This window comes from Cygnus atratus, chromosome 1 (genome assembly GCF_013377495.2).
Source record: "Cygnus atratus isolate AKBS03 ecotype Queensland, Australia chromosome 1, CAtr_DNAZoo_HiC_assembly, whole genome shotgun sequence".
Classification (NCBI taxonomy): domain Eukaryota; kingdom Metazoa; phylum Chordata; class Aves; order Anseriformes; family Anatidae; genus Cygnus; species Cygnus atratus.
In genome coordinates this window covers 120,979,889-121,001,157 of record NC_066362.1, presented here as the reverse complement: position 1 = coordinate 121,001,157, position 21,269 = coordinate 120,979,889, and the positions used below count along the sequence as shown (strand labels likewise).

Genomic DNA, 21,269 nt, shown 5'->3' with positions numbered 1-21,269 from the left:
ATCTAAGTTCTTTTTTTCCTTTACAATATTGCCGTAAGAGAAAAAAACCTTTAAGGTAGCAGTAGCACAAACTGCAGTGAGGTTTCTTGTATATTTCTAGCATATACTACTATATAGCTGTGCAAAATGCTATGTTGTTCTTTCCCTCATTTTAACTGAAAGTGAGAATTATCACTTTACTTAATTTTCCTGTCAACCTTGAGTGAAAAATGCCCGAGACAAGATAGGACTTACTAGAGCTGTGATGGTGCAACATGCTATAAAATTTTCATTGTAACAAATTACAATGATTTAATTACCCTTGAACACCATATTCAAATTATTCAACTCCTCCCAAATAAGAAACCTTATAAAATCTGAAGGATACTCTATACTACTGTGTTCTTATTTTCCATCAACTTCAATTGCATATGTATTGACAAAAGGATTTTTTTTTCCTTTTCCTATTTATTCATATTTCATATTTTTGTATTTATTTTTTCATGGGGCTATAATTTAACTTTAGCAGAATTTAGTATTCAAAATGTGAATTCTTAAAACCAGGATATTAAAATATTATATCTAACTGAAATGCATGTAAAAGATCCAAACGTACTTTCTATCAGGATTGAAAATTTTATTTTGCACTTCCTAGGAAATGAAAGGTAAAATTTTAGGTTGCTGTTTGAATTTGTGGCTTTAACAATTTTATATCAAAGTAAAAAGTAAGCAGATTCCATATTTTTCTTTTACTGAAGGCTCACACCATAATAAATCTTGCAGACTGAACAGGCAGTTGTCATGACATTCAGTCATATCATTTCTGGTGAAACACTTTTGCCTTCAACTTAGTAGGAAACACTGCAACATTTTATTCATTCATTTTACCTCTCATCATTAAATAAATTTGTAAATTGCATTATAATTGTTGCAGAAAATAATTGATGACCAGCCAATAAAAATATCATTATTCATTCATTTATTTATTTATTTAAATGCCCCTTGTAGGAAACTCATGACTTTATAGATAGTATTTTTTGGCCCCACAGGCTAAATACTGTGTGTACTGTAATGCATAGTCAATAACGCCTTTTCTGCATAAATTATATTTTGACTAATTTTACTGATCTGAAAAACTAAAAATCTTATGTAGCAACATGATAAATTATGTTTACTGTCGTTTGTCCTGAATCTGATTACATTTCCACTCTAGCTCTAGAGAATTTCAACCCTTTTTTCCAAGGCTAGAAGGTAACCTAGCAGATCTGCAAATATGCAGCACTAATACAGTTTTTTACATTTAAATACAGTTTTTTTTTCCTTTTTTTTTTTTTTCTTCCCCTTGGAATCTTTGCTTGCTGATTACTAGTTCAGAAATTATGAACATATCATTCCTTTTAGTTCAGATGCTTCTTCTCTGAAGCTCTTTCCTAACAATTCCCGCAATTCAGGGTAATTATTACTAGTCAACTACTAAAAAACACTGTAATGATTCAATAAGTCAAAAGAAGGGGCTTCTTGTCATTACATAACAATGTCCGAGACTAAATACTTTATTTTCCCTATGTCCTTTTTTCTCCAATAGCAGAGGAGAAAATTCTGTTTGTAAAATTCTATATATACAGATGGTGAGGTGAACCACATTTAGTTGTTTTGGTGCCTAAAGGTCTGAGTAACAACAAAGTTTATGGATGCTAATTACATACTGTATTTTTAAAATACACTTACAGATTTTACTAAAAGATTTATAAATAATCCCAAAGTCAAGAAGCAAAAGTTTTGGGACACTAACCTCTGATGTAAATCAATGTTTTTAGTAAAGTCTTTTCATGACCAGACATCTCTTCACTGGTAAAAGAGATCTAGATCAGAATAAATTACTCTGTACAAAATTAAGTGATAATTCAAAAAAAAATCAGGTAGATACAAACTCTGATGCAAGCCAAATGCAATCATGTGGGAACTGTGTATGAGGTGAATAGTGACTACTGAATCAGATGGTGCTCAATTTTGCATCTTTTTTCACATCAAATAGTACTTGATGCTGTAAGTAGCCTGTGTGATATCTGGAAACTCAGGCTGCACCACAGTTTTTGCTCCCAACACCCAGGAAAACATAACTCCAGAGAACTTGGCTGAATCCAGAGTAAAAAGTAAAATGTCTTCTTGCTCCTTTGAAACGCCTATTTTTATGACCCTAACTGGAATTTTCAGAGAAATTTGCATGCAAAAGAACCTTTTCTTGTATTGAGAGGACTCTGAAAGAATGTTCTTTATGACTACAAAGGGCAGAAGATAAAACAGTCCCAGTCTGCAAAAAAAGGTCAAAGTAAGCAAGTACATGAACAGGATAAAATGAATAAAAACAATGCAACTCTTGGGAACACTGGAGTGAATGTATAAAAAAAGTGAAATAATAAGCCTGAAGTCTGCAACTAATAGAAGAGGGTTTTTTTTGGTAAGATGCTTTTTTAAATAAAGTAATGCTATCCACTCCATAAAGTAATGAGAAATAATTGATTTTTTTCATATATATATAAATATGCAAAATCAAATTTAAAAACAAGTGTTTAGCACATTCACTGAATTTCTCCTGTGCAAAATTTGATGCATTTCTACAAGAACTAGCTATACTTCATCATCAACGAAAGGACAGTACCCTGAATAATATGAATATACACAAGACTGTGTAAATTACACTCTCGGTTCCTTTCCTTCAGCAGCCATCAAGCAGTATTTGATACATCTAATGCAGATCTCATTCCAGCACGGATCCCTGAAGCTTGGGGAGGACTCAAATTTGAATCAGCCTACCAGAGTCCTTAAGGGACCAACCGTCTGCTGGGTATAATTAGAGTAAAAATTCCCTACCTTCAGGGCTTCTTAATGTCGTTCAGTGATTTCTCTTGGCTGAAGGCAATTTCCCCACACTTACTGAGAAATATGTCAGACTATAGCAACTGATTCGCTAGCACAGTCCTCTGATTTTGCAGCATGAAATACAGGTTTGAGCCTTATTCTGCATCTGCCTTTTTGGTAGATCTTTGGACTGCACCTATCGGGGTCCTGGAGTTACATGTCCAAATAGCCAGTTCTCGACAGCAGTATAAACCCACAGAGTCTCACTGATATGTCAAGTAAAAGTAGATGTAATATTCACACTCACCCAGGCTAGCTGTAGTCTCTCAGACTACCTTGCAGCAGCAGCTGTAAAAAGTCGTTTTTACTCTTTTTTTTTTTTTTCTCTCAGAAAAACGTTAGCATATCTATGAATAATTTATTGCAGGCAATGCTTTTGGCTTCTACACCATTAACTGCCTCTTAAATAGGACTCGGACATACATATCTATATCTATATCTATATATATATATGCATGTAAGCATATATGCTTACATATATGCTTACATATATGCTATTGAATTACAGCTGCTTGTAAAATGCAGTCTCGACTATTACATGGCAATAACATTTCACTTTCTTCAAAATCTGATCCTGACCAGTATCTCACTCAGGCAGCCTTATTAAGTCTTTCGTCTGACAGCACACACTCTTGTTTTGTTCTGCTTTTAAAAGTCAGACTGACAGATACATAATCAAGCTTTGAACTTTGCTCCACTGTGCTTTTGTCAAATGCTTTAGTGGGTGGGCCTGTGAAGTCTCTCCTGTGCTTATATATTCAGTTTGCAAGTGACACGTGAATAGAAAAAAAATCCAAACGATGTTCTCATACACTCAGGAAAGGCAATATAACATTTTGCTAGGACAATGGGTGAACTGTGGTAACTCCTAGGCATAAAGGCATGAAAATTTGCAGACCTCCCTAAAACCCTAAGCCCCATGACCTTTTATCTGTATTTTGTTTTTACTGATACTTGGAATACTGCTACATATTCTGTGACTTTCAGAGCAATGGGATTATTGAACTTTTCTTTCAGACTCTTCTTTAAGAGAGTACAATTGAAGGAGGGAGCTGTACAGCAGCAGGACTTTTCCACACCACCCTGCACACTGCTCAGAGCATGCCTGTGCTGCAGAATACAGTGCCTCAGGAATTCCCTTGCTGGCATCGTTCCAGGAATATACCTGGAATGACAGTAACAATACAAATATAACTCCTCAGTGACAGTAACAATTGGGCTTCCTTTATCTCAATAACAGGCACCTTCTCCACTGGTACAGTTAAAGAGACACACTTCCATTGTGCTCCATTTACACACATTATTCTTTATGCTTCTTTAATGGGGTAAACACAACACAGTAATGTGTGAGTTCTATTTACTGAAACTGCTAATAAGCTTTTTATTCTGTAGGCTTATATAGGTTCTCATAAAATAAACAGAAGACCAAATTAAAAATACTAAGAGCCCTCAATCATTTTTACTCATGCTTACACTGACAACCTCAGTGAGTTTCCTGTATGGTTCTTGCTATATTTGAGTACTTGAGTTTTGTTGCACATGCCTTTTCTGTAGGACTTTGGATTCTATGTCACACTTATAAGACTAGAATATCTGCTTTCCATCACTCCATCTTTTAAACTGGTTGGCCTTCTCCACATACCTAGTTTAAAGATAATCAACTCTGCCTGTTGTGGGGAGGGGTGGTGGTAGTAGAGAGTGCTGCTGTGACCCTATATTTTACTGAAGAACATTCATTCTCCAAAATATGAGATTAGATTAAATGTCCAATAATCCACGGTCCTCTATATTTTTTCCCCACACTGTTCAAAGATCTCAGTTGTGTATCTTCTGATTTATGAAGTATATTAAATATAGAATGTCTTTAATATTTATCACTTTTATTTTTTTGGTCATACTTTACCATAGCCCTCTTTGCAAGAACCTGCATTTTGCAAACATAGAATAGTATCCCAGTTAAACCTTTTCCCATCTATTTTTTAATTTTACTCTTCCATTCGAGCTGTTTTCTTAGTTTAGCTAAGCTTATGGAACTGTGAATTTGCAAGGGATATGCTTTATTCCAATGAAGAAAATGCAAGCAATTGGCAAGAAATTCTGAGATAAAGACTGTCTTGAGCTGGTATACCATGATTCTGACACTGAAGATAAATTTAAAAAGAAGTAATAATTGATAGTTAAGTGTAGGCTACATTGTTTCTTTCCCAGGGTTGTGTTCCCTGATGTCTAAGCAATTTGTAGTGTCAGTGTCCAGCATCTTAGTCAAATGTGTACTACCTACGCTAAATCCCAGACTAATTACAGATTTATTGGGATTGGTACCCAAATTGGCTAGATTCAAGACAGCACACACATCTGTCCGTGCTATGGACATAACTTCCAGCTGAATGTATTGAGAGTTTCTCTGGAGAAATCTTGGCCTTTAATGATTGAAAAAGAAACAAACAAACAAACAAAAAAACAGAAATCTTTTTATTTCCTTGAGCAGTGAAACAAAGTGAAGGAAACTACTTTCTCCTTTATAAAAGAGAAAACTGGAAGGAACTTTGGTTCTAATACCAACGTACTTCCTGAGCAGTGGTCTAGACATCTGACCACCAACTCAGGAATATCTTTCTTCCTTTTTTCCAGTCAATGTGTCCCAATACTAAGTGTCCATCTAAGTTCACTCAGAAGTTACAGTAAGACCAACACTTTTTTTTTTTATATGTATATATTTTTTTTGAGAATGAAATGCTAAACTTTCTTAAAATAAAGTTTGACAATTTTTAGATCATCTAGGTTGCTAGTTTAATCACATATATGTCTCTGTTGCATCATTTGAGGAGATACTCAAATAATTGTTTTTATAAAATGGAATATACAGAAGTTATTGTCTGTTGTTTAGACTGTGAATCAAAAGGCAATGGAGAACAGGTCTGAAACAAATTGAAAGGATGTTGCTGCTAGCTTCTCCCAATGCTGGTACACTAGGAAGCCTTGTCATAATAATCCTAAATGACAAAACATTAATAAAACAAGTTACAGAAGAGGATGTACTCTGAAAAAGAGAAATGAACCTAAGGACAGACTGAGATAATTCCCTTTATTTCCTAGAAAATGTTTTCAAGTGAAACTATTGGGAAAGAAACTATACCTTTCCCCCCTAAAATTTTCTTTTTTTAAACCAATGTGTTCTTAATATTTTTGATAACCATTATTTGTCTAGATGATCCTTCACATGGTTGGTTTTGCTTATTTTTGCTTAGTGCACATAGTTGGTTTTGCTTATTTTTTAACAGGTCCTCTTTCAATTTGATGGGGCCAGCATTAGCATTAAAAACAAAACAAAACAAACAAACAAAAAAAAAACAAAAAAAAACTTATTGGATATCATTTAATATGAATGTGCCTTTAAGCACCTAACAGTGGATAATGACACATAATGCACTGCAACACCAAAATATACCACATGCACAAGTTTCCCATCAGAACAAAAATATTTCAGTAAAGTCACAATCCACTTAATTATGTAGGTTCTTGCATGCTATGTCCTCCTCCTTAACTATAGCAGAGAATCACATTCCTTCTGTCAGTAGTAATGAAATACAGCTGAGAAACAAAAGACGAACACTTGTACTTGGTCTTGAGTATAAATAAATCAGGTTGATACTGAAGGCACCAGAAAAGTCGCTCTAAGATCTTTGTAAAATAACCTGTATGTACCCATCTATTCAAAAGTCATAGTCAGAAATATCTCCTGAGATACACCAATGTATGTTACAAATAGTTCTTATTCAATCTTATTTCACTTAAAGCCTCTGAAAGCTCTTTCTCTGAAACAGAAGTTCAGTTCTCTCAGTTCAGTTACCTGAAGCTGCTCTTCCAGCGCAGCAGTAGCTTTGTCTCCACTGTTTTCATCCACCACCACAACCATATGGGTTAGAGAGTTCACCTTTACTTGTTCCTGTTCCAAATCATCTTGAAATGCCTATAATTAAAACATAAATGTTGGAAAATATATTCCCAACTAAGAAAGCGCTGTGTATTTGGAGTTTCCCTAACTAATGTGCAAGAACCCTGTAATCCTATTGCTCTCAATACTAAGTATATTTAAATGTATTTTGTTACAATAGTGTGCACATGCTAACATAAGCATATTTTGTAGACTTCTATTCCTTTCATGAAAATAGCTTACTATTACTCACTCACAAGGCATAACTCTTACAGTATTTTAGACTGAAAATTTGGCATGAGAAAATATTTGTTGAGTTGATGTAGTTGATGATTTATTGATATCATTACAGCATCTATATATAATAATAGCCCACACATTTTAAATAAACAGTGGATTAGATTGTGTACTTCATTAGCATATTAAAATATTTTTAAATTTCAAAAGTTTTAAAGTTATGCATTTTTTACATTAAACAATCACATATGATCTTTGGCTGGGCACTCCTACAAACAACAGTAATAACATACGATGAAACTATGTTGATGGTTCAAGATTAGGAAATACATGCCATACCCTTATTGCAGAAACCAGGACAAAAATTGAGAGACACTTGATGACTTCTGAACATGAGAAAAAAAAGTTTCTTGCCCGTTGAGTTTTGGTATTCAGCCTGCTACAGGCTGTTATAAAATTCAGGGCTGTTTTTTTTTTTTTTTTTTCTTACTGAGAAATAATAAACTGCTAAAAGTGAAGAAAAATCTGTAACATTTGCACAAACTGGTATTTGAATAATTCCTAACTTTCTCAAATTTCTACAACTCTTGACACTTATCTGACCCTCCCAAAATTTCCCAGACTTCATGCAATATACATCTAATCAATTGTTCCCTCCCTCCTCACAGCTCATATAGAAGGGCAGTATGGAGGTCTCATACATCTTCACTCTCTTCAGAAGACAGTCTACTGTATTGTCACTAAACATTTAACCTATATATATACATATATAGGTTATATATATAAATATATATAAAGAGTAAAGGGGAAAAGAAGAAAGCATTTAAGGTACTGGAACCTCTTAGTGGGTTTTAGTGTCTCCTCCTTATTTTCCTTTTTTTTTTTTTTTTTTTTCCTTCCCTAACTTTCTGTGCAAGATGGAGACTCCACCTTTCTGCTTGTTAACAAAAATAAAGCCAGTCAAGCTTCTGTCACTAAATAGGGAACTGAACAACAAGATTTATTTGCTTGTTCTCTCTGCTGAAATGCAACAAGAGGACAAGTGACAAAGATGGGAAAAACAGGAGCTAAAGAAGCATTGGTACTGAAACTTCAAGTCACAGAGAAGGCAATATTCAATTTCTTTTCATTTTTATCTATCTCAAACTTTATCTTAATGTACTAAGAACAAATTGTAAATGTTAAACTCCTAATAGTTATCCCACTGTATTAAATTACTGGGTTCTGTATTTTGTTTCTTAAAGAAAACTTGAAATACACCCTCATCCCACTCACCCAAAAACCAGGTATCCAGGATCACATCCTACCTGACACACTTTTTAGGTATTTATAACTAGCTACCAACCAACAGAAGAGTGTGGATAAACAAAGTCCTGGACCGTGCCACCAACACCTGAGTAGAGTGCTCCAGTGATTAATACATATGTAGTATGATAGTCACAGTCTGAAAAATAACATGGTTATCTGTATATGCCCAGTCACAGTGGAAACCTTAACTGTATTACAAACCATGTTAAATTTTACCCTATCAATTTCCTGCTGCTTTTTCAAGTAGAAGAATTCACTTATGTATGAAGTGATGCCCCAGCTGGAGATTAGATTAGGTATTTTAAACCTTTTAGGTAAAACACTTTAGTTTTATTTGAGGATAAAGCAATAATAATAAAAAACAAACAAACAAAAATCCCACACATACAAAAAAAAAGCCATATGATAATGTGGCTTAACACAACAACAAAGGAGTTCACAGACTTTTGATGTTAAGGCATACATTCATTATCCTAAGACATTTCAGGGTTTTAATTCCTTCATGGGCATAGCGTGAGCTGATTTATTCATAAGAATCCTTTTTTCCGACTTTCATGCCACTTGCTTCAGAGAGCTAAACTATAAGCAGTTATCAAGGACTGTGAAGTGCACCAAATTACTAAAACAATCCTTAAAATTCAGATTTCTTAACTTTATCATGACAGTTCTTGATCAAGGAATAGGGGGTAGAGCACTCATGGATCCCTAGGTTCAGGTTACAACCAGGGAGAAAGTGACTTATTTCCCAATTAGTATCTGAAATATGGCAAAACCAGGATGGAAAGTGATGCAAAAATGCAAAAAAAAATCATTGCAAATGCAAGGAGTAGAGGTGTGAGTTTAACACATACTGTGAAAGATGTGACAAGTCAGCAAACCAATGAAATTAGAAAGTTTAGTCATTTTCTAATCCCCAGATTCAATTTGCCCTGAGCTAAAGGGCTGTTCTTTATAATTAAAGCATCTATTTTTACCATGCAATTCACTGGAGACAATCATTTGTATAAAGGAACTTGTTTACACAGGAATTCATTGAAGGCAGTCTTAAGACTAGAGCATGCTCTATGCAGACCATTTGAATCCAAATTTGTAAAAATTTCTTCTCAGCTTGTAGAGAGGGGAAATTTCAGGGACTTAAAATGTAAGATGGATATACATGTTGATGTGTGGGGAAAGCAACGAAAACTCATAAAACTCCACAGTTGCTCTAATTCCTGTGTGTCTATCAGATCGCAAATTATGCAGTACATGAATTCCATAGCATACCTTATGCTCTTCTACTTGACGTTTTAAGTCCTCTAGATCCGGACCTAAGGGCTCTGAATCTATTTTCTTTGTCCTTTCCTCTGTTTTTGTTAGCCAGTCAGCTAATTGGGCTAGTTGCTGATTCTGCAGATCCATTAGGATTTTATGTAAACTGTAAAACAAATAAATAAACATTTCAAATTATACATGAAAAAAGAAAAAAAAAAAAAGAAGAAATGTCTGCCCTGTATACTATTAATTATCCATGTTAATTTCCTAAGTCCAAAAGTAGAATACAGACTGCAAACTATACGACAGCTTTGCAAGGTTTACTCTTATTGTTTCTATCAGGAAACTTAACTTTCATGTAGAGAGTTGCTTAACTTTCTGGAGAGCTGGGCCTCTTAAAATTTATTTTAAAAAAAATAAATAATAATAATAAAAAGTTTTTTAAAAAAAGTTACGTAACTGCTCAGCACAGGTTTTGATTTCAGTCTTAAACCCTATTCTTTCCAAAATGAAACCAAACAAAACAAACAAAAAACCTTTCTTGGGCATTTTCATTGTTAAACTGATTTTCATGAGGCTAGATGTCAAGCCAGAGTAAAAAATATTTTCAAACAGCCATGTGAAGATTTGTTGAAACAGTCTTGAATTAGGCAATAGTTTAGTCGAAAGAGTCTAGAATTAGGATTTTTTTTTTTAATTATTATATTATTTATTAGAACCTGAGTACTGGGTGGAATTTATAGTTTGTTAAATTTTTGTTCTCCAGTTGCACTTCTATTAAAGCTGTTTGAAAATTCAAGATTCCTGCTATCTGGTTTCTTGTATTGTCTATTACAAGCACTTAAAAGCCCTCAGACATATGTACTTAAAAGGTTTCTTGAAATTAAGGGTATTATACAGAACAGATTATTAAACTGTTCAGTTATTCAGCAGAGAATAGTCTCAAAAATTAAAAAAGGAAATACTTCAGTTTTGCCTAAACAAAGTATTTTGATAACTCCAAATCGACGTATCCAGAAATCCATTACAAATCCTTCACATTTCATACTTACCATCCTCAGAAATCCTCCAATCTTGCCTAAACAAAATGTTCATCTCATCAAAAGGACCTTTGAAATAATATGTAAACTAGTGCTGAAAAATGGAACTACAAGTAGTTATTTTTATTACTCATATTTCCTATAACATGAGATTTTTAACTTATCAAGCCAAAGTTGCTGTCCATGATGGCAAATCTGGTGAAACCATTATAAGTTATACTATGCTGCTTATACCTGAAGTACAACTCTTGGACCACACCATTAGAGTTTGCTATTCTCAAAACGTAGTCTGGAGATTTGGAAATCTGAGCTGAACTTTCACACCAGAGGAAACTGTCATGGAAGAAAGACTCTAGCTCACAGTCCTATTTTAATTCCTCTTACTTCTCAGTTGGCTCCTTTTTGGCTTTGTGAAAAAATGTAGCCAAAATGAGAAAGCTATTGTAAAGTTTGTCATTGTGCAATCAGTGGCACCAAAAAGTGCCCAGATTCACATTGACTTTCTTCCCATTTGTTCGTATTTTAGATGAACAAAACATAAGTATATTTTTCTCCCTCAACACAAATGCAGACTGGCAGAAGTGCAGTGTGAACGTACTGCTCCAAAGAAGTGTAAGAGGCCTTGTCTGACACCAGTTAGTCAACTAACAGGTGCTTACACAAATTCAAACATATAGCTTTTTGTCACAATTTCAAGGTATACTCAAATAATGCAATTACTTCTGGGTTTGTCCAAACTATTTCAGATTTTCCCAAGATAGTTTGAAAAAATCCAGAAGTGTATTATTTTGAAAATAACACATCAAAATATGTCCAAATTAAGTATCATTCTGTATTTTCCCAGGCATACCTAATAGTTTTCAAAATAATCACAACAGAAGATTGCATTGAACATGTAGATAGCTACTTTTTGGGACACTTACATTCTCCTGAACCAGGATTTAATATCTGCCAACATCAGACATACTGTGTCTGATCCCATATCCCATTTGTAGCCCATTTATATTTTACGGTACGTCTGATACTTCAGCATTTCTATTCTTGAATGTTATGTTATTTCCTCCATTTCAATTTTGAATCTTCTCAGAAGGAGCCAAACATTTAGTCTCCAACAAGCTTTTTATACAATTACTACTTGCTATTTATGCAGCTAAGTTAAATACTGTATACACAGTTTTAACTCTCATTGTAAAAAGAAATTGATAAATTGATAAATTTCCAGTACTATTCTCTATTTGTTTTCCTCTCATATAACTCATATTCAATTTGTTAGATACGATTGCTTAGTATAAGCATATTCATAAGCAATCCCTGGGAGCACCTGTTGATTTATGAATGCAAAATACTGCAAATTCTGTTCTATACATAAAGTTATAAATTCACTTTCACATTTTACACTCATGGGCAGAGCTGCCGTTTAGAAAGACCTAGAAGGGCTGGAGGAACAAGAAAGTTTATGACATTCAACCAGGACAAATGCAAAGTCCTGCACCTGGAAAGGAAGAATGTTTGGAATGATATAGGATGGCGACTGACTGGATGGGGAAAAGCTCTGTGGAAAAAAGCTCTCTTGGGACAGACAACAACACTAGCAATTTATCTCTGGTTTATTCTTTGCATCTGGACAAAAGAGAAAACCCAAAATTGTCTGAGAATTTCTGAAACAGAAATAATTGAGTATTAGTAGTAGCCATAGAAAGATTAGTCAAGCCAGAATGTCTTGGAACAGTAACAGAGAGGAAATGTGAAAAATGGTCTGGGAAACAAAGAAACAGTAGAAACAGTGTACAAGGGAGTCCTGAGGACGTGTAACATATGTTCTACTGCAGAGCCATGGATACAGAAAAATGGAGAAACTGCAGGCAAACATCAAGACGAGCCACCTCAGGAAATAATGATTTGGGAAAAAAACAAACAAACAAAAAAACCACTATAACAACTTGTTTTATAATGGTATTTTAGTTATGGTCATATCCTGAAAGGTACTTTACTAGTCCTGGATAGTACTGAAATAGAATCAGTTGTTATACCTGGCACTTTACAAAGCTATGCTATTTTCTAGAAACGTTAATAATTTTTAAAGATTCCAGTTGGTAGTTGTTGGAAGGTAAGGACAAAAGAAAAGAAGTCACAGGAACAACTAGAACTAGTAACAGAAATCTTGATGGAACCTGAGACACAGAAGAAAAAAAAATGATTCCAAGAAATGGGAAGTGTTCCATTAATCCAGATGACTAAATAGTAAATATCAAACAGAAACGCTTGTGTTTTTGTTTTTTTTTTTGCATTAGATTTCTCGTTATTTTTTTCTAAGAACAGAGTGTAATGGATATTCATGATTCTCTCTCTTTCTCTCAATAATGTGTTAATTATTAATCAGAATGACCAGAAGATACACATAGTCCCTTTTCCTCTCTAATCACTTTATTTCTTTAAGGGATACAGTACAGGAAGCTGACACCCTGCATTATATCCCATGGTTCACAAGGATTAGCTACCTCCATGCCTTCTTCATTTTCAAATGTGTATTTTATTCTCTTACTCAATGTTCTATAAACCAAGGCATTACAGATATTAAATACAGTGCTTCATCTTAGCGAAGTTTTAGCAATAAATGAAATAATAAACGGTATAGAAAATCTGGTAAATTTGTTTTAAAAGTAAATAAAAAGAAGATAGGATCAAGTAAATACTTATTGTAAAGAAAACTTACTATTCTGAAGTAAGGAACATAAATGTGAAAATAAAATACATAAAATAATCATGTCTGATTCTTAAGCAGAAGAATGTTTATTTCTTTTTCCAATTTCTCCAGGTTCTTTCTGTTTTTCAAATTACTCGTATAAACATCTGATAGATATTTCAATAATTAGTTATATACCTCAAGAGTTTATTGTAATCTGTGTTTACAGTATGGATCTCATTATTTTCAAGCACAAAACACTTTTCCATTGAACTGAATGTGCTTTAATAGTTGTGGAATTCCCCATAAAGTGGTAAATTGCATTAAGTTTTCCTCTCCAGTGGTTCATTTATCACTCTGAGATGCTTTATTATAAAGAATCCTATTTGGGCGGGAGGAAGAAATGAAAAAGCAGGCCGTTTTCGTTCAGCATGTTAATGTACTGCTTGCTGCAAGAGTCAAATATAGAACCATAGAATCATTAAGGTTGGAAAAGACCTCCAAGAACATCTGGTCCAACCATCACCCTACCACCAATGTCACCCACTAAACCACTAAGCACCACGTCCAACCTTTCCTTGAACACCCCCCAGGGATGGTGACTCCACCACCTCCCTGGGCAACCCATTCCAATGCCTGACTGCTCTTTCTGAGAAGAAATGTCTCCTCATTTCCAACCTGAACCTCCCCTGGCGCAACTTGAGGCCATTCCCTCTAGTCCTGTCACTTGTTATCTGCGAGAAGAGGCTGACCCCCGGCCCCCCACACCTTCCTTTCAGGTAGTTGTAGAGAGCAATAAGGTCTCCCCTGAGCGTCCTCTTCTCCAGACTAAACAACCCCAGTTCCCTCAGCCGCTCCTCACAGGACTTGTGTTCCAGACCCTTCACCAGTTTCATAGCCCTTCTCTGGACACACTCCAATACAGAGTGAATACATGGCAAATCCAATTTGTACCACTTTTAATCAATTGCACTGATGTGTTCTAAAATTACTCTGATATTCTGACCTCCTTCATTTTTCAAATATTAAGTCCCTTTCACTTTTATAGTATTAGTTATCAGTTTTTTTTGTTTGTTTTTGTTTTTTTTTAACTCTTTGCTTATTACTTGCTTTTGTTTCCCCTGTGCTGTAGTGCAGGCTACTTTTCACTACACTTCCTATTGCCATTACCACAGAGGACAGACAGCCTTGCTGCTCTTATCGCCACAAAAAAACATCTCTGTTTGGATAAACATATCACTGTTGCCTTAAAGACAAGATTACAGCAATGTGCTCAGAAGATTATTCCCTACACCAAAGTACAAGATAGATTCTGTAAGTTTAAATTGAGTATAATAACCCAGAAATATATTACATTGTGATATGAAAGCTGTTTAAGTTCATAATCCTCCATCTGGTGCTTGAAATGGAGTTTTGACCCAATAGGTAAAAATTAGCCATCTCTAAATACATCAGTCCTGAAAAATTTTCTCTTGCTCTAACCAAAATTTTATTAAATATATAAGGTTTTTTGTTTGTTTTGTTTATTTTTTGTATAAGAAATTAAATAGTAACACAACATTCTCTGTGAAGCTCTTATCACTATGTCTTCTTCTGATTTTGTATTACCCAAATATAACGTTTAAGAACATAGTAGACTGTTTGATTCCCTGAGTTATAGCTGCATCTAGGAGTAAATTGAATAGTTGGTATCAAAAAGTATATTTTAGTAGACAAAATACTACATACACATAGAGTTGAGATTGCTCCATGAGTGTTGTTTTAAATGAAAATATGGCAAATAAAAACTGCCTACACCAAAGTACATAGATTCTACTCTCCTAGAAAACAATTCAGTTGGAGGAAGTTAGGCTGAAATAGCTGAAGTCCATCAACAATTTTATAGACTCTCAAAGATATGCAAGGTCATCAATGGATAAAAACCACAAAAATACCATCTGATGGAATTACCAAGAAAATATTGGAATGAAACAAAACAAAACAATATTTTGCAATTGTTCAAAATTATAGCTTGCCTTTAAATATTGTGCATGATTCTTTCTGGTCCCCTTTTTACTCCAAAAAGATAAGGTAGAACTGAAAAAGCTCAAAGAAGAGCAAGAGAACAAAACAAATAATCAGAGGTTGATATTTATGGAGACAGTAAGGAAAGATCCTCACTTCCAACATATTAACTAGAAGGAATCAGTTAAGCTACCAGTGACCTAATTAAAACCAATAAAAAGATGCCATCCCTCAAAAAAGTAGTGGCTCACGCTAGGTAAGAGGCTTGTGATATTCACTGCCAAAGGATGCTGTAAAGTGTACACACTTACACTTTACAAAGTGTAAAGGGCCAAGCAGATATTGAATAAATAGATGGAAGAAAAATCAATGGCAGGTTACCAAATACACACAACTACTTTCATTCTCAGGAAGTTCCCTCAGTGGAAAACAATTCAAGGTCATGAAAGTGCTACAGAGAACTTTATAATGCACTAGACATGCTCTAGCAAATGGGAGTAATGGTCCATAGAGCTGTAGTGGGTTTATGTGGCAAGGTTTTGGTAGCGGGGAGCTGCAGGGGTGTCTTCAGTGAGAATAATCCAGAAGAATCCACAAGAATCTTCTTACCTAACATGGAGCAGCTGCTGGCTTCTTCTCACAGAAGCCACCCCTGCAGCCCCCCGCTACCAAAATCTTGCCACGTAAACTCACTACAAGAGCCCAATATGTGGTGTCCAGAGCAATGAGTTTATACAGCCCAATATTTGATCTCTAACAGTTACAATAGCAGATGAGAAGATGCTGGTTCAGGAGATCACGTACCTCCCCTAAAGCTTCTTATTTTGTTATAGTCAGGATGTTGGGCTAGACTAGTGGCCTGACTAACAAAGATATTCACCTTTTATAAAGATTACAGTTGCAAAAGGACTTGCTCTCCAGATGCACTGAAGAAACAGAAGAGTTTCTTGCTTAGTGTACGTGCATTAGGTTTTTCTGAGAGAAAAATTAAGGTCTTGGCAGAAAGATTTTAATGAAGTCTGTCTGGATCAAAGTCCAGAGGAAGCCAACAGGGATCTCAGACTCAGGTTGTTTGCCACTGCATTTATTTGTCTTTGCTGTATAGAATAGCTATATTCTTCAGTAATTAACACCTCTTGACTATAAAGAAGCTAATAGTGACGTTCCATTAATTTTAAAATTTCCACTGGATTTGGCTTAGTATAATAGTTGTAAACTTCGCCATTGCTTCCCTTATACAGAAAGATCAATAGGTGTAACAAATTTCTACGAATTTGAAACTTAGTTATTATATCAGAAAGAAATTAAAAGACTCCACATGAAAAAAAGAAGTTTGAGGAAAAGGAATGTGAAACAGAGGTACCTAAAAGACTGTTTCTTAAGACAGGAGGAATGCAACTCACACAAAAAGCCACTTTCAATTAATTTCCTGTGTTAACTACTCTGTATCTTTCAAAATAAATTACTCCACTGTAGCACAATCACAAGGTCTTACCTTTATGGGCTTTCTTGTACTAGATATTAATACAAAAATCAAAATTTCAAAATAAGACTTAAAAATGTTAAAAATAATTCAAACACTAGTTAATTAATAGTTTATTTTTTCTACTTATAATTGTATTTCTACTTTAAGCTACAGATCTTGCACTTTTCTTGGATACTGTAATTTTTCCTCAGATAAACCCATATGACAATACTGTCTGGAAAGCTAACCTTCCATTTACTGCTTTTATTGCATCAACTTTTATAGGTTTTAAAGATTTGTTTTCATTTTCTTTTTGCATCTCTGTAAAGATTCTCTCCCTTGTAGCTAAATATTGTGTGATACTTGTTGAAACAACCAGAAAAAAAGTGGGACAGGTTATACAAATTTTCATTTAAATGCTATTAGTGTCCAAGCTGTTGATAGCTGCTGATCTGTGCAGCTTCTGGTCTCAAAGCAACATGTAAGCTTCAAGGTCACTACACATTAAATTTCTGGTTACAAAAAGAGCTAAGACTGAGTCTTGTTCACACTGAAGTGGAAGAAAACCACAGCTGTTACTGAAGTTCAGAATTGTTCCAGTCAAGCTCAATATATATTATTTTACCTAGCATATTACTTACTTGCTTTGTTTTTCCATACTTGCTACCCTGAGACTTTCCCATCGAGAATTAAGTAGATTCATTTGTTCTTGGATTTCATTTTCTTCCTCATCTGAAAGCTTTCCAGTTGTTAGTAGTTGACTTCCAACTTGCAAAACATTGCCAACACGTCCTTGGTGAGCTGTTAATTCCATCATAAAACCCTGACAATAAAAACAAAATCCTGTTTTAGGTTTGATTCTTTGGAAGGAAAGAACAGGCTTTGGAGAAATATCTTTGATTTCACCACTTTCCAAACCTGATTTTCAAATTCGCTTTATTTTTCCAAACCCTCCACAAACCTTGTAACATAAAACAGAAATAAACACTTTCACATTTTGCATATGGTGCAGTTTCCAGTATTACTTTTAAATCCTCCAAATAAAAAATTAAAATTATATATATATATATATATATATAAAATATTCTTTAATTTATTGTTGGATCCAAGCAGGAAAATGACTAACACAAGATTATAAACATGTACCTCATGGGTGTGAAACTGTTCTTTAACAACTTCTACATCATTAGATATATCTCCTTGTGCTTGTAGTGCATCTTCAGCAGAGAGAAGCCATGTGAGTACTTCTTCTAAAGCAGTTTGGTAGTTGTCAAGATCCATTTTGGAACCCATCACTGTGGTGGAAAATGTTCTTTCTTCAACAGTTTCTAAAAACTGATCAAAACCAAAAAGAGAAATGCATATAGCACCTACTCAGAAAGTTCTGCAAAGGAATAAAGAGAATCCAATTGTCTCGTACAATAAAACAGCTTTTTATAAAACAAACAAAAAATTCAGATGGCGAATGAGTGGGATTATATATTAGTATTTCTGCTAATTGACCAAGATGGGTTAAAATTGAGGGAAATAACTAAATTCAGATTAAATTAGATATTTTGCTTTGGAATTTAACACTTGTAGCAACTATTCTGAATAGCTGCAATATTTAAATTGTAACTGTAGAGTGGTGTTATACTTGTTTTTCAATAAATACTCTGATTTTTCATTTCTAGTTTACTGTTTTTCATTGAAGTATTTTCACTTGGAACTATGAGAAATTTATTTTCCAGAGCAGCTAGTAAAATTATATCATCAGAAAAGCAGCAAATTGCATGCTGACATTGCAAAGAAACTAAGGAAAACACAATATGAAAAAGAAGAAAAAAAGCCCATTACAGTACAAGTAATGCTAGGCCTGAACTATCCATGGACACCCATTTTGTTGAAAGCATTCTGGAAAATTGAAAAAAGCCCAAAAATCCCATGCTAAATCACAACTTTTTTAAAACAAACAAAAAATCCATTACCGTAAATTCTCTTTCCCTCAAAGGCCACCCTCACATTTATTCTTCAGAAGTCAAGTGACTCATACAAGTATAGAAATCACACTTACATACTACTGGGTAAAGTCAAGAGAAATCAATAGCAAGGATTTACTGATTACTCTAATGTTAAAAGACTAGGACAAAACAGAAGCCAGAAAGAGGGACTTGATACAGAAAATGTCATCTCATATTTCTCAAAAAGTTCCGAAGAAGTTTAATCAATTTGCTAGCTAGTTAGTACAAAACCTAAACCCTTCACATAAAAATATGTTTAGGACTTTATCAAAAATGATACTGAGGCATTTTAATGATATAATAGCAAAAATTGTCTTTACCACTATTATTGTGCAAATATAACACTAGATAGAGCTTTTAAAGCCTTTCACTGTAGTTTAGGTCAGAAAGTCAAAGTTTAATACCAGAACCAAAAGAAAGAAGTGTAACAGATGCAATGTGACAACTTATAATGAAATTGTCAGTCTTGATCTTCATAACAAATACATTCTGAATTGTACAGATCTAATAATTACATGCAATATATGTTCATCCCACTGTTGTATATGTGTTAGAGTAGCTAAAACACCAGTCATAACTTCATCACTATTTATGTGTGAAAAACAATACTCAGTAAATAAAGCTACATCAGGAAAGCAGGCTTGGGAACTTGATCAACTCCATAGTTTGGTTTAAAGAAAGTAGTGTCCTATGGGAATATAAATAATGAAGCACAGACAATTTCAACACACATTCCTGCTGCACAAATTAACATTTGTACTGTGTGCAAGTCTAGATTTTAAGTAGTATACAATCTAGTTAAGAAAATACCTAACCACATTACATTTATTCAGCAAGATGATTTTTTGAAGTACCCAGTTTACTATGGAAATGGTACACAGGTTTTGCATAGGTAATTACTCTTCTTTCTATAACATTACTGCTTGAAATATATGCATATGTAACATGCTGAAAAAAACAATTAAAATTAGACGTCATAATAGCTGAGCAAGACTATGTGACTATGGCACGGATCTATTGTGATCTCCATGAAGTGTTTGAAAATTTTCCATCTGAAAATCCTTCTTCCATTAGATCTGACATAGAATGTCATCTCATGCATGGCACCTGTTTAATCCAACACCTGCTAACAATTCCTTCTCTGCAAAAAAACATTCAGTGTAATTTTGCCCAGACTTTTCACTGCTTTCTCTCATGTTATTATAAATACTGCATGGAATTGCATCAAAAATCCTGGACTCATGACCTTCAGTGGCAAAATAGTGCAGATTAACTTCTGCACCATTTTAATAAAACTTTAAGAAATGGAAAGAAGAAAAGCAAACATTAACATAAATGGAAACCAAAAGAGCTTCTTGGCAGGTATTCCAAACTATGCTCTTATTCCAAGAAGGGCAGTTTTTTGACAGAAGGAAATTGGAAAAGAGCTAGAGGAAGTATAAGCAAAGGATGTTGCAGAACGGTATCAGTAACACCTTTATTTGGCATAGGGAGGGAACAACAGCTTTTCCACCTTCCCTCAAATCTTACACCATCACTGACCGCAGAGAGCTGGGATCAGTCATGAGGTGACAAAGCAGAGGAATGGATATCAGCTGCACTTGAAATGTAAACAAATTTTTTAAACACTCATCTGTGGATAACAGACAGTTCTCAACTGCTGAGACCTAATAAGGTCACTGCACCATTATACCATCTCCTCCTCTATGGGGATAAGAAAGAGTAACAGACAGAGAATAGCCATCAGAAGCTGAAATGCTCGTAGCACTTTGTTACTCTAGAGTGCACTGAGCATGCAGAGTTTTTCCGTTCTAATTTGACAGCGACATAGGCAAGGACCCCATGGGACTGTTAAATTAATTTAAGCAGATCATCCTTATTATTTCAATGATAAAACCAACCCATGTTTTCACACTTTGAAAACTCTGTTAAACTTCTGTCACCATCTTTAAGCACCTTTTCTGTTAACACGCTGAAGGATGGAGGTAATGGCCTGGCAACCTTGATCTGCATCTACATATGCAGAGAATATTCACATTGTAAAAAGTCAACAAGCATCAAAAACATGCTTCAGAGTCAATGGTTGGTTTTGACTTAACAAAAAACATTTTTAAAATCTGCTGTTATAGCATGACGGCACAACTTCCATCAGTGCTGCTGGCTATGTGAAAGAACTGTCCTGCATATGGAACACAAAATAACTACTCAAAGCAATGGGAATTCAGACTTTGCTATGTGATCACTGACCATTATTTTGGGACACGTGAAAGAAACCTACTCTGTTTCAATATGATCTGATAAAACTCATTGGTCACAAATCCACCCCTCTAATTTATACGTCACAAAATGGGACTGAAAGAAGTACTAGCCAATTACTATCCCTTCTGCAAGATTCTCATCAAAAACTGAGATTCTTGTTGGCTCAGCTGTAAATGGAATATCAAAC

At 34.5% G+C, this 21,269-nt stretch overlaps 1 protein-coding gene across 1 annotated transcript in view; it reads right to left on the bottom strand.

Annotated features, from left to right (window-relative positions):
- The window catches only part of DMD (dystrophin), a 1,075,555-nt gene that overhangs the window by 766,667 nt on the left and 287,619 nt on the right, over positions 1-21,269 (bottom strand). Inside the window, 4 exon segments of the mRNA XM_035542302.2 lie at positions 6,749-6,868; positions 9,644-9,794; positions 17,465-17,646; positions 17,970-18,158. Of these exon segments, the coding sequence (XP_035398195.1) occupies positions 6,749-6,868; positions 9,644-9,794; positions 17,465-17,646; positions 17,970-18,158 (642 nt within the window).